The sequence below is a fragment of the Gracilinanus agilis genome, chromosome 5 (assembly GCF_016433145.1).
Source record: "Gracilinanus agilis isolate LMUSP501 chromosome 5, AgileGrace, whole genome shotgun sequence".
NCBI classification, from domain to species: Eukaryota; Metazoa; Chordata; class Mammalia; order Didelphimorphia; family Didelphidae; genus Gracilinanus; species Gracilinanus agilis.
The window spans coordinates 57,432,250-57,446,956 of NC_058134.1; the positions used below are offsets into that span (position 1 = coordinate 57,432,250).

The 14,707-nt window shown below is 35.2% G+C and overlaps 1 protein-coding gene across 1 annotated transcript in view; it reads right to left on the bottom strand.

Moving 5' to 3' along the window:
- Positions 1–14,707, bottom strand: part of CUBN (cubilin) — a 304,566-nt gene that overhangs the window by 130,443 nt on the left and 159,416 nt on the right. The window contains exons 32-33 of the mRNA XM_044678922.1: positions 11,470–11,626; positions 2,136–2,249 (exon numbers count right to left, since the gene is read on the bottom strand). Of these exons, the coding sequence (XP_044534857.1) occupies positions 2,136–2,249; positions 11,470–11,626 (271 nt within the window). The remainder of the gene's footprint in view (positions 1–2,135; positions 2,250–11,469; positions 11,627–14,707) is intronic.

Genomic DNA, 14,707 nt, shown 5'->3' on the forward strand with positions numbered 1-14,707 from the left:
ACTTGCTCCCAGGGTACCCATGTCAGTCAAAGTCCCCACAGAACGGTTAACCCTAAATCTGCAACTATAACAAGGAACTGGCATGAAAAGTGCCAGAAACTGGGAGTATGAAACATTGGATTTTTAACAAGTTGGTTTGGATTGAAGCTTTTCACTCGTTCCCTGCCCCATCTTACCCTGAGCATGAGGCAAGCACAGGTAGATGTAAGCCCATCACAGTGAATGATTTTGGAGTTAAAGGGCTGCTTCATAGGACTGGCCGAGCACAGCCAAGAGGAGGCATGCAGGGGGTGGGGTGATCTGTGCCATACATGATGCAGCATCAAAATAGCTTAGCAGGAAATAGGGACCAGATGGTAAAGGTCTTTTTAAGAAGGAAAGCAAGGTACTCTAAGGAGATGAGCTTTACCATGGTCCCAATATAAATGAATGGAATGTCAGTATCTTCTGAGAACTTCTGAAAAACTAGCCCTAGAAACAGAAGCAGTACCTCTCCCTCTCTGGGGCCAAGGGTCAGTTCCTATGCTCGGACCTTAGAGACTCTTTAACTTACCTCGTCAATGGGAACCTCATTGTCTTTTATCAAGGGGCTCAAGGTGTTGTCCTCTATATTATATTATAACTAGTCCTTTGACTTTTGAAATATATCCTTCACTATATCATCATTCATTTCCTGACTTCTTAGTCTGGGTAGTTCTTTATCTCTTCTTTCTCTCTCAAAGATCTCATCAGCACCTGTGAGTTCAAGAACTATTTCCCTGAAAGATGACCCCAAATATCTCTATCTCTCTAGACTATATAATGTGTGTATATATAAAACATGTATAATTATATAATTTTATGCACATGCACTCACACACAGAATTCCAAACATATACTAATATCTTAATGACATCTTAAATTCAATATGTTCAAAATAGATCTCTTTATCTTCTCCCTTCAAAGCCATCCTTTTACCAAACTTTATTTCCACTGAAGGCACCAATATCTAAATACCATTCCTTCTCGCCTCCAATCTTTAATCCTTGACTTTTAAGGCTCCAACCAAACATCACTTCTTTCAAGGGGCCTTTACTGATCCCCAGCTGTTAGTACATCACTGCATTTTGGGGTATTTTTCCAATATTTATTTGTGGACATTTTGTCTCACCTTAATAGAATGTAAGTTCCTTGGAGGTAGGAACTGTCTCATTTTTGTCTTTTTAACCCTAATATCTAGCATGTAGGTTGAGTTTTTTTGTTACCTTTTAGGGTTTTTTTAAACATACATAACAATATAATATATAAAGTAGCAATAATATAAAGCATATAATTAGTTGTGTGTAATAAATTATAATAAATATGTTTATACAAAATAAACAAATTCTCACATTAACTATATCCAAAAATCTATGTCTTATTCTTTTTTTCCCCCCTCCTTCCTATCCTGCCCCCCTTCCTCAAAAAGGCAGGTAATATGCTATCGATTGTACTTGTATTAGGGTTTACATATATTATGTCTATTATGCTGGAAAACAACACACATATTGTTTACTCTAGAGAAAAATTCATGGAGGAAATAAAGTGAAGAATGGTATGTTTCAATATGCATTCAGGTTCCCTCTGTTCTTTCCACGGCAGTAGATAGCCTTTTTCATCATGTGTCTCTTGGAGTTGTCCCAGAGGTTATTAATAAATGTTTGTTAAATTGAATTAAAGATCTACACACCTAGAGTGCTGTCTTTTCATTCCATATACCCATGATTTCCTAATTTTGATTATATCATTCATCTAACAGCTATTTATTGAGTGTCTAACACATGGCAGGGTGTGTGCTTAACACACTCATTCAATGTTTTCTGTCGGATAACTGCTGCTGCGACCTCTGATCCCCTACATCTGATGCCAGGCAAAGTTGTATGTTTTTCCCTTGGATAGACTCTGCATGTGCACGCACACACACTCACACACACACACTGTACTCCCTGGCAGATTAGGCCATTTTTGTTCTCTGCCTCATCAGGATGCAGGACTTCCTAAAGAAGCAGAGGAGGGATTTCTTATTGTTAGCACAGAGGAGATAAGGATATTAGTCATACAGCTAACTTTCCCACAGACATGTTTTTGTGAGTTGTTTTTTTTTTCTTTAAACTTACATGGAGGTTGAGCTTGAATTATCCAGCTGCAATTCTGGTTGCTTTGATACTTGGCCGGGAACAAAGGCGAGGAAATAGAACCAATAGAATCAGTGACTATGAAGCTTCCACAGGCTGAGAACAAAACATACATATTTTGATATATTAATTACATATATTACACATATATAGGTGATAAATAAGAAGAAATAAAGAGATAGAGTGGGTAAAGATAGAAAGAATAGATAGAAAGAAAAGATAGACAGAAAACATTAATAGATAGAAAGTATAGATAGACTGAAAAGATGGAAAGGATAGATAGGACACAGAGAAAAAAAGATAGAGTAAATACAAAGACAGAAGGGATAGATAGAAAGACCAAAAGCATAAATAGATAGATAGGAATGATAGATAAGTTACAGATATAATGGACAGAGAGGACAGATAGAAAGACAGGAAGGATAGAATAAAAAAGAAAGGCAGGAGAGATAGGATAGAACAGAAAGACAGAAAGCATAACTAGAAAGGAGAGAGAGACTGATAGATGGAAAGGACAGAGAGGACAGACAGAAAGACAGGGTAGTCTAGAAAAGATGGAAAGACAGAAAGAATAAATAGAAAGGAGAAGTAGACTGATAGATGGAAAGGAGAGAGAGGAAAGAAAGACAGGATAGAAAGGACAGAAAGGACAGAAAGACAAAGCATAAATAGAAGGAGAGATAGACTGATAGATGGAAAGGATGGATAGGACAGACAGGAAGGACAGAGAGAATAAACAGAAAGACAGGAAGGTTACATAAATATACATACATGATAGACAGTTGCTACTAACTGAATCTATAGAAACGTCAGGGGCTGAATGCTTTGGTGAATTAGAAACATGGAGACATTGTCCTGACTTCTGTGGTTGCCAAAGGCTCTGTCAGCAAAGACAGTATCCTTTACAGCGGGCATATCAACCCAAGGGAAATTGGAAGGCAAGTGACATTTATAACAGTATTCCTAAATACAGGGAGTGAGGAAGTAGAACAGAGTTATAGATTTGAGGGTGATCAATTGGCTGCATAATTACCACAAAGGCTAGCTTTGATTGACTAACTACCTAATACATAAAACATTGCTAGAAAGGGATTTACTCTATGAATAAGCTATTCCTTCAGGAAAGGGAAAAAACTAATTAGGTTAACAATGGATGAAGATCTAATTTACATCATTTTAGAAAAATGTACTCACTTTATACTTCTGCATATATGTATATTTATATATCTGGAGACTCACTTAAGATTTGCACTGTTACTAAAAATGGCATGAAAGAAGAGACCATTCCATTAAGGAAGAACTGATTTGTACCCTTTTAACCTTAATCATTGGAAACAGTATCTCAGTTTTTGCAAATTTTAGTTTACTTGTAACATTTTCTGACTAATTTGGTTTATTAAGATGTTTCTGAAAAGTTGTAAAAAAAGAAATATTTTTATATAACTATACTTCTAGACCAATATAATTAATATTTTCATAGACTTAAAAATATATGGAAGATGACTGAATTTTAAGGTATGAAAGGCCAATGTGTGGCCACATTCAATGACTTAGCAAAATACAAAATGTCTTGCATTGTGATCATTGATAGTTATTTGTCAGTACACAAGGATTACTTTTTTTTTAAAATTTCAATAAAAATTAAATTTTAAAAGATTAAATACTTCCTTTTCACAATAATCGATATAAATCAAATCCACCTAACACTGATGTTCCCAAATATAATTAAACTGTTCCCACTTGTATTTCGCTTCCATCAAATGGCATTTTTTAAAAAACATTAATATTCATTTTTAACATGGTTACATGATTCATGCTCCTCCTTTCCCCTTCGCCCCCCGCACTCCCCCCACCCATGGCCAATGCACATTTCCATTAGTTTTGTCATGAGTCCTTGATCAAGACCAATTTCCAAATTGTTGGTAGTTGCATTGGTGTGGTAGTTTCGAGTCCACACCCTCAATCATGTCCACCCCGACCCATGCATTCAAGCAGTTGTTTTTCTTATATGTTTCCTCTCCTGCAGTCCTTCCTCTGAATGTGGGCAGCATTCTTTACCATAAATCCCTCAGAATTGTCCTGGGTCATTGTATTGCTGCTGGTACAGAGGTCCATTACATTCAATTTTACCACAGTATATCAGTCTCTGTGCACAATGTTCTTCTGGCTCTGCTCCTTTCGCTCTGCATCAGTTCCCGGAGGTCTCTCCAGTTCGCCTGGAACTCCTCCAGTTTATTATTCCTTTTAGCACAATAGTATTCCATCACCCGCATATACCACAGTTTGTTCAGCCATTCCCCAATTGAAGGGCATTCCCTCCTTTTCCAATTTGTTGCCACCACAAAAAGCGCAGCTATAAATATTTTCGTACAAGTCTGTTTATCTATGATCTCTTTGGGGTACAAACCCAGCAATGGTATGGCTGGATCAAAGGGCAGGCAGTCTTTTATAGCCCTTTGAGCATGATTCCAAATTGCCAGCCAGAATGGCTGGATCAGTTCACAGCTCCACCAGCAATGCATTAATGTCCCAATTTTGCCACATCCCCTCCAACATTCACTACTCTCCCCTTCTTTCATTTTAGCCAATCTGCTAGGTGTGAGGTGATACCTCAGAGTTGTTTTGATTTGCATTTCTCTAATTATTAGAGATTTGGAACACTTTCTCATGTGCTTATTGATACTTTTGATTTCTTTACCTGAAAATTGCCTATTCATGTCTCTTGCCCATTTATCAATTGGGGAATGGCTTGATTTTTTATACAATTGCTTTAACTCCTTGTATATTTGAGTAATTAGACCCCTGTCAGAGTTTTTCGTTATAAAGATTTTTTTCCCAATTTGTTGTTTCCCTTCTGATTTTGACTACATTGTTTTTGTTTACACAAAAACTTTTTAGTTTAATATAATCAAAACCATTTAATTTACATTTTGTAATTTTCTCTAACTCTTGCTTGGTTTTAAAGTCTTTCCTTTCCCACAGATCTGACAAGTAAACTATTCTGTGTTCACTTAACTTGTTTATAGTTTCCCTCTTTATATTCAAGTCGTTCACCCATTCTGAATTTATCTTGGTGTAGGGCACAAGGATTACTTTTGAAAAGACAATTTTTAAAAATGTATGGACCTCAAAAAAGAAAACAATGATTAAACTACATAAAATTCCATTAATTTTTTATACTTTCTTAACACCAATGCCAAACCAGATTCAGAGGCAAAACAAAACGAATAAAATTTTTTTGTAGAATCAAATGCCCATCTATATGACATGTCACATTCTCTAGGAAATCCTCACAATAGTCACAGAATTTTTAGAGGCAGAGAGAACTTTAGGAATCATCTAGTACAACCAAATGTAAATAGAAAGACCTCTAGACTGAGACTACTATAATGTTTGTTGAAGTGAAAATAGGTATGAAGCCACTCTGGAATTCAGATGCCCCTAATTTCTGTTCTAGAGCTCCTTTCAGAGGGGAAAAACATAAAAGTATAAAAAGAAAATTGCAAGCGAAGCCATGAAACTCTAATACAGAGTTTGCTTTTTTTAAGTGCATAATAAACATTTTACTTTGAAAGCTATCTTAATTGTCTATGCTTCCTTCTAAACTTTTATCTGTTCTCTTCTGTGCACTTAAAAATATTTAAGTGGTCTTTTTTCTTCTTTTTTTTTTTTTGCATTACCATTGCTGCTCCCATTTAAAAAAATTTTAAATTATAACAAATAGTCAAATGAAGTACAGTCAAACAAAAATCCACAATGTGTCCATTTCTAAAAATGCATGTATTTTTGCTCCTTGAACTCATCACTACTCTGTCAGAAGATGGAAAGCATTATTCATCAAATGTTCTTTAAAGACATGGTTGGTCATTGCTTTGATCAAAATTCTTAAGTATTTAAAAGGTTTTTTTTTAACAATATTGTCATTATATAAATTGTTCTTTTATTTCTATCACCTCATCTGAATCAGTTAAGAAAAGTCTTCCCAAGATTCTACAAAATCATCTCTTCTCTAATTTCTTATAGTACGGTATTAATTTTTTATATTTATATGACATAGCTTGTCCTCATGATTACAACTCCCATTTTTGAAATTCATCTGATGCATAATAAATTGTTTTTTACCCTTTTATTTGGACACTATGAATCTTTATGCTTCAAAAATATTTCTTGAAAACAAATTTTTGGATTCTACTTTCTAATACATCTACTATGTTCTTCTGTTTTATGAGTAAGTTTATTTTATTCACATTCATGGTTACTATTTCTTAATTGAGAGATCCTCTCTCATAATGTCTTAAATTGTTTAATTTCTTAGCACTATGTGTTCTCTCTCTCTCTCTCTCTCTCACTCTCTCTCTCTCTCTCTCTCTCTCTCTCTTTACAAAGATGGAAGTAGAAATAATGAGATCAATACCAGTGGTTTTTAACTGGTATACAGATATTGATATTCAGTAATCTACTTCTGTTTTAAATACATATATGTACATGTATGCACACACAGAGCTCCAGTTTATGCCCAGATGTCTACTCTTATGTGTCTTCCCACTGGACATTTCAAACTGGATGTTTCAGAGACATCTTAAATTGAATACTTCCCAAACTAAATATCTTCCATCTCCCCTAAACAAGAACAAGAACAACAAAACCAAAAACCCTCCTTCTGGACTTCCCTCCTTCTCTCATAGGCATTACAATCTTTCAGCCTCCCACATTCATGACCTTGGTAATATTTTGCTCTCCTCACTCTAGGTACCCATTAAGTCACTAAATATTGTTGTTTCTATCATCACAAGAGCTCTTGCATCTGACACCATCCCTACACTCACACAACTACCCGAGTTCTGGCCCTCATCACCTCTTGATTTATTATTTCTAGATTATTTCATCAGCTTCCTAATTGGCCTTCTTGCCTTAAGTATCTCAGCACTCCATTTCATCCCACACACTGCTGCCAAAATAATTTTCATAAACCCAGATTTGACCAAGTGATTGTCCTTCTTAATCAACTCCAATGGCTTTCCTTTTGCCTCTAGGGTAAAAGAGGAACTTCTGTATTTTAGCTTTTAAAGCCCTAAACAATGTGGCCCCAAAACACCTTTCTCGTCTCAATGGATATTACTGGCTTTGTTCTCACACATGACATTCCATCCCTTGTCTCTATTTACATAGTCATGCCTCATGCCAGGAATAAAACTCCTTATCTCCATCCTACATAGTCCTCTTTCTTTAAGCCATCACTCAAGCCCTATCTTATGCAGGAAGCATTTTATGGTCCCTTTAATAGTCAGCAACAACCTCCTTCTTATATCTAACCACTTTGCATATTTGTACTTATTTTATTTATATCAATTATATAATTTATATTAGAAATTATATTTCATTTATATATACAAATAGATATAAGCTATATATAACCATATAGATTATATTTTATTTATTTACTTATTGTACATGTGTGTGTTGTTTTCCATTGAATTAAATGTTCTTTGTAACTAGAAATTACTTCACTAAAAAAGATCCTAAATTGTTAATAATTGCATAAAAGATTTCACCCTATACCATGTGCAATGGCAGAAATGACAAAAGACAGGATTAGTCCATGTTAAAGGGAGTTTGGAAAATAGGCCCACTGGTGCATAGTTGGTAGAGTTGTGAATCAGTACAATCATTTAGGGAAGAGATTTAGAATTATGCAAATAAAGTAACTAAAATGTTCATACTCTTTGACCAAGAGATTCCATCATTGGACTTATATGCCAAGTAGATCACTGATAGTAGGAATATACTAGGAAATTATAGTAGCACTTTTTGTGATAGCAAAGAACTGGAAACAAAGTAGGTACCCATTGAAAAGGGTATGGCTAAACAAATTGTGTCACATTAATATAACAAAGTATTACTATGCTACAAGACATAATAAATGCCATGACTGCATGGAAATCTCAATGTGAACTAATGAATAATGAAATAGGTAGACAGAGCAAATGACTACATCATTGTAAATGAAAAGAACAACCACACAAAACCAAAAGGGAGTTTTGCAAAATTATAAAGAATCAAAAGAAGAAATATGAGATCTCATTCCCTCTCATTAAAGAAGTGGGTGGACCATAAGTTTTTAATTCAAGTCAATAAACATTTATTAAGCACTTACTATGTGCCAACCACTGAGTTCAGTGCTAGGAATACAAATAAGAAAAACAGTTCTTGTGCCCTCAAGGAATTTACAAAATTATAGGGGAAGATAGCACATGAGAAAAAGCTAGAAAGTAAGGAAGGGGAGTAGAGGGGTAAACTGCACATATTTTCAGACTTTTTATATATTGGTCAACTATGCTGATTAGTTTTTTCTTTTTTTGTCTTTAAAAATATCATTTGTTATATGGATGCTATTCAGAAGGAAGAGGAAAGATATGTAAGGATGTTGTGGTGAAGTAAAAAAATAAAAGTCATAAATAAAATGTATTTCAAAAGAGAAGATAAGTTAAATCAATCAAGAATAAAGCAAAATAATTAAATTTATGTTATATATATTTTATATGTACTTGTAATCTCCACCATTAGACTGTAATTTCATTGTAAGTAGTTAATATTTAATTTTTTATAATTTCACCCCCACTACTTTGTACTATGTTTGGCATATATTTGACATTTAGTAAATACCTCCTAAAACAAGGGGAGCAGAACCAATCCACTGTTTGTTTTATTTCATTTCTTAAATATTCTTTGAAGATCTTATATTTCTGAAGGAATACTACTTTCTTCTCCTGTTAGAATATCAGCACATCATGATCTTAAAATTCCTTTATTTATAGCTTATATAAATTTACTTTTCTGGATTTCTCTTGACTCTGGATTTTGCAGTTCAAGTTTTTACTCAGCTTTGGTCTTTTCTTTAGGAATACTTGGAAGTCCTATAAAACATTAAAGGTACATTTCCCCCCTGTAGAATTATTCTCAGCTTTCTAGGGTAAGTTATTCTTGCTGTAAGCTTATATCTTTTTTTTCTCATGTAGACTAGTATGTTTCAAGATCTCCTCATTTATAGTAGAGGATATCAGGCTCTGTATGATACTGCCTGTGGTTTCTTGGTAAACTTTTTTTTCTGGCTGCTCATAGTAATTTTTCTTTGATGTGAAAGTTCTGAATTTTGGCTATGACATTCCTAGGACTTTTCCTTTTGGAGTTATTTTTAGGAGAAAATGGTGAAAAAAAGAAAAGAAGAAAACCAAATTAACAGTATCAAAAATGAAAAGGGAGACCTCACCTCTAATGAAGAGGAAATTAAGGCAATGATTAAAAAATATTTTGCCCAATTATATGGCAATAAATATAACAATCTAGATGATATGGATGAATATTTACAAAAATATAAATTGCTTAGATTAATAGCAGAAGAAATAGAATATTTAAATAATCTCATATCAGAAAAAGAAATTGAACAAACCATCAAAGAACTCCCTAAGAAAAAATTCCCAGGACCAGATGGATTCACAAGTGAATTCTATCAAACATTCAAAGAACAACTAATCCCAATACTATAAAATTATTTGACATAATAAGCAAAGAAGGAGTCCTACCAAATTCCTTTGATGACACAAATATGGTACTAATCCCAAAGCCAGGTAGGACAAAAACAAAAAAATAAAACTACAGACCAATTTCCTTAATGAAAATAGATGCAAAAATCTTAAATAGAATACTAAGAAAAAGACTCCAGCAAGTGATCAAGAGGGTTATTCATTCTTTCTATTTTTCACTTTGCCCTATTGTTCTAGTATATCTGAGAGGTTTTCATTTATGATTTCTTGAAAGAGAGTGTCCGTGTTTATTTCCTATCATACTTTTCAGGGATTCTGATGATTTTCCAACTACCTTTACTTGACCTGATTTCCACATAAGTTATTTTGCTAGAAGATACCTTATATTTTCTTCCATTTATTCATGTTTAAAATTTTTGTTCTAATATCTTTTATTGCACCATTGAATTTTCTTTGGTCTATTCTAGTTGTCGAAGAGTCTCCACTATTTTTTTTAAATTTAAGAATGAATACAGTGTGTTGATTCCAAGGCAGATGAGCAGTATGGGCTAGGCAATGGTGGTTAAGTGATTTACCCAAGGTCTCACAGTTAGGAAGTGTCTGAGGCCAGATATGAACCCAGGAACTCCCATTTCTGGGCCTGACTCTCAATCAACTGAGCCACCCAGCTGCCCCATATACTTTGTTTTTTGAGCTATGTATCTTCCTTCTTTTTTTCTACCAGAGCTTTTTTTTCCCTAATCCCTTGCAATCCTGGCTCCAGTGAAATCTGACTCATCAGATTTCACCATCAAGCCCTAATTGCCTTCTAATTTTGGAAGTTCCCTCAGCTTTTGAGACCTTCCAACTATGGTACATCCCTTTAACCCTGAATACTTCCTTGTCTCATTGGAAAGGTCTTGCCAGAACCTCCAGTTGAGGAAGCGTCCAGGCCACCATCTTTCCTTCCTCTCTTCGTTCTTTTTCTGACTCTCAAGACATCCACTTTTTAACCACTTCCTGAGCATTCTTCCTCTGGGTAACTTCCTCTCCACCTTGCCCCACCTTTTCCCCCTTTTTCAGTTCCATTTAATGTGTTATGATCAGGAAACTAGTGAGATTAAAGTGAAGAAAACTATGAGTATTTTACCATGCCACTAAAGATAGTATTGGACTAAATTTTACAATTTTTTCTATTAATTTATATGAGTTTCTTGTTTAAATAATTAATTTTCTAAATAGTATGAATTTGTGAAATTAGAGACATTTGGTTTTCTTTTCCATCAAAGTTCTCCTCTCATGCTTCACTGTGCAGAGCTGAGATTTGAATCCAGATTCTCTATTTCTAGATCCTTCCAATCTGAAATGCTGTTTCAGCCAGCACAGACAGAATTTTAAGGAGGATCCATCCATAAGCAACTAAGAAGTAATCTTTTGTTTTTCTTATTGTATTGTTTCAATCATGTCTGACTCTTCATGATACAATTTGGGGTTTTCTTGCCAAAGATACTGAAGTAGCTTGCTATTTCCATCTCCACCCCATTTTAAAGACAAGAAACAGAGGCAAATAGGGTTAATTGACTTGCCCAGGTCACACAGCTCATATCTAAGGCTAGCTTTTATACTACTATCAAAGTAAATTAAGGTGATCTGAATAATTTAGTTTGGATTGCTCACTGACAATTCTCTTTGGACCATCCAGACTTCATGTGAGCAACAAGAACAATCCATAGAAAAAGGAGAACCTGTAAGTACAAAAGACAGAGGGGACATCAGGATATCTATGTAGGACTTGCCTTCTATGAATCGGGCCCTGAAGCCTCTGTTCTGGCTGGCACTGGTAGACTGGAATCTCACAAAGAGGATATTTCTTGAAGAGATGACAGGGACGGGTCGTTGTCTTCCACAAATGTTGAGAAGACGAGCAGACGCAGCATTTGAACCATCGTGGACCTTTACAGAAATGAAGCAGGCAGGAAAAATGGTCAGATTTTCAGATTCAACAATGTCCACAAATATTTAGACATAAGGTCCACCAACAGTAGACCATAAATGATGTCAAGTAGAGTGCTCTTGTAATTAGAGAAGTCATGGCACTTGATCTGAATGAACAGCGAGTAGTACTATTCCTAATGAGGGAACTGGATTCTCTTCAGTGGGGAGGCTGTCTAGAGAAGCTGATTAACACAGAAAGAATCAGAGTCTCTGAGTTGCTGCTTTTAGACGTTGGCCAATAATTCTTTAATTGAGAGATTAATTATCTTGGGAGTAAGGTGAGAGAATGGGAATCAGGGGAGATCCCTCTGTGGCACAGTAGCACCTCAGTAGGACCATTATTCCTGAGAGATCTTCTCTATGTCTCTCTTAGGAAGTCTTGGGTACCAGACTGTGTGCCTAGGATATTTATCGAATGGAGAAAGAACATCGAAGACTTGGGGCAATGATGTCTTCGAGTCATTAAGTAAATTGTGCCTGTTAAAACACCTAAAGAACCTTTCCCTGTGTTGAAGGTTGAAGGATCCTGATATAGGTGATAGAATTTGTTGAGCTAAAGATCTATAAAATAAAGGGAACTACATGAAATTATCTTTTTGTCTGACTCTAGCTCTCAGTCTTATGAAAATATAGTTAAAAAGAAACATATTCCCCTTAGGAATTATCATGACTGATATTTTTCTTCTTATATTTCCATGTTAATTTGTGATTACTAGAAGGGCTGGTGTCGTTTTCTGTAGTTACTTCTAGGAGCTTTACTGCTAGAGTCATCATTAGAACTATTGCTACCTCTATCCATGTTATTTGCTGCTTTTGACCTCAGTTAATATATTGTATACTGTAGATGCTGAATGCATGGATGGATTAATGAAGGATCCTTCTGGAAGTCCATCTGGATCTTACTTCCCTCTTCATGATATGATAAACAAGAGAGAAGAGAAGTGGTAGGAAGAGGGCCACAACTTGTAGAGAATAACAGGGGTGCGAAGGCTTGGTTTTCAATGGGAGTTACATTCTATATTATTATTTTAAAATATCTATGTGTACCTCTTTTTTTTTGCTTCTCACTTTCTCCCTTACAATTGTTTATGGACATATCCTATAACCCCATTAGAGTATAATCTCCATAAGAACACCAAATATTTCTTATTTATCTTTGTAGGCCCATATACATTTAGTTTTACAATGTTTTTGCACATTACACACTCAAAAATATTTGTGGGATTGGACTTAATGAATAAGTGCAAATGTGAATGACTGGTAGATCTCCCAGACTATTCTCATGATCTTGTCTAAGATCATCCTTTTCTTGCACTATATATATATACATATATATATATATATATGAAATTCTTATTTACCTTCTATCTTAGAATGGATACGAAGTATTGCTTCCAAGGTAGAGAAGCAGTAAGAGCTAAGCAACTGTGGTTAATTGAGCTGTCCAAGGTCACATAGCTAGGAAGTGTCTGAGGTCAGATTTATATCCAGGATTTCCCATCTTCAGGCCTGGCACTCTATCCACTGAGTCACCTAGCTGCCTTCTGCAATGTATTTTTACAAAGGTATGTGTAATCTGGAGCAAGGTGAGTTCCTTGATTTTTGATGCTAGTTTCATAAACTTTTTCATTTAAATAATACAAATAAGAAACTCATCTGGATGGATGCAACTAAGCTTCTAAAACCCTGGGTTAAGATTACAAATCTGAAATCATAATCTACTTGCCTATGCATAAAGTAAGCTGCCACGTATATTTGGGGGGGCAAGATATTTCACTGTGCAAAGGGCAAGTTGATTATTCCATATAGATTCTCAATATTTAGTTATAACCAAGTTTTCTAGAGTTCATGAGTGTGAATGGGAATCATTTTGATCCATATTACAGTACCTCTAAGGTCCTGTGCCAACACTAATTTGGACATTCCCTCCAATGATAGAGATCATAATGCATCCTATATGGCTCTGGTCCTTTTTTTCCCTAATTTCACCAAAAGGGATAGACCCAATTTTCTGGGGGCCTTCTTTGCGTTCTTTTGAATATGATCTACACTGTGATTATCCCTATATCTATTTGCCCATTTCTTTAATAACAAATCTGAAGGAGAGAAGAAAGGCTAAGGATAGCTATTGAAAAGGTAATGAACCATTATTTCAGTCTGTGCTGGTTATTCCCTGTTCAACTTTGCAGCAAGTCTAAAGACAATTAGCTAGGGCCAAATTTCTCACAGAGTGTTTAAATTTAGAGGACTGGAAACTCTGGCTACCACCATAAAATCTACAGTGACTGGGTAAGTACAGGTGTAATCAGAATGGGACTTTTTCATTCACACTACAGGCAGTTCATCCTAGATGGGTTAGTTATCTCTTAAATTCCAAAAGGCCATCAATCGATGATAGCTAGTTCAACTCTTATCAAGAGTTTCTGACCTGAATATAAACTGACATCTTGAGACATTCCTCAAGTAATTGGTTTCCTTAGAAGTTCTCTGTAACTTCTTTCTCAGAAGCTCTCAAACTTGATCCTGGAATATTTCTCCCAAGGGAGATTTGGGTAACTTGTATTGACCCATATTAGTGGAAAGAAGTCTGGCTTTGGGTTCAGAAGACCACAGTTTAAATCATGCTTCTGATGCTTGCTACTTGTGTAACTTCAGGAGACATCACATTTCTGCCTTTTAGCATCTTCTCTGAAAGTGCAAAATCTCAGTGTGCCAAAGAGGCTGGATGTGGGAAACCTTGTTTTATTTCTTTTGAATGTTTAGAGTGTGATGGGTGTCATCAGCATGTTGATATTTGCTTTTGATCTCCAAGCCATATGGTATCTCCATCTATATTTGGAAATATATGTATCTCCAAAGATAACATATTTATGTACAATCCTACATTTTATGTTATTATCATAAATTGCTTGTCTACAGGAACTTTGATGAGAGTCTTAGTTAATCAAGTTAAGTGGACAAGCATTTATTAAGCATTGACCATGTGCTAGTAATTGTGATAAGTCCTGGAGATACAAAGAAAGACAAAAACAATCCAGA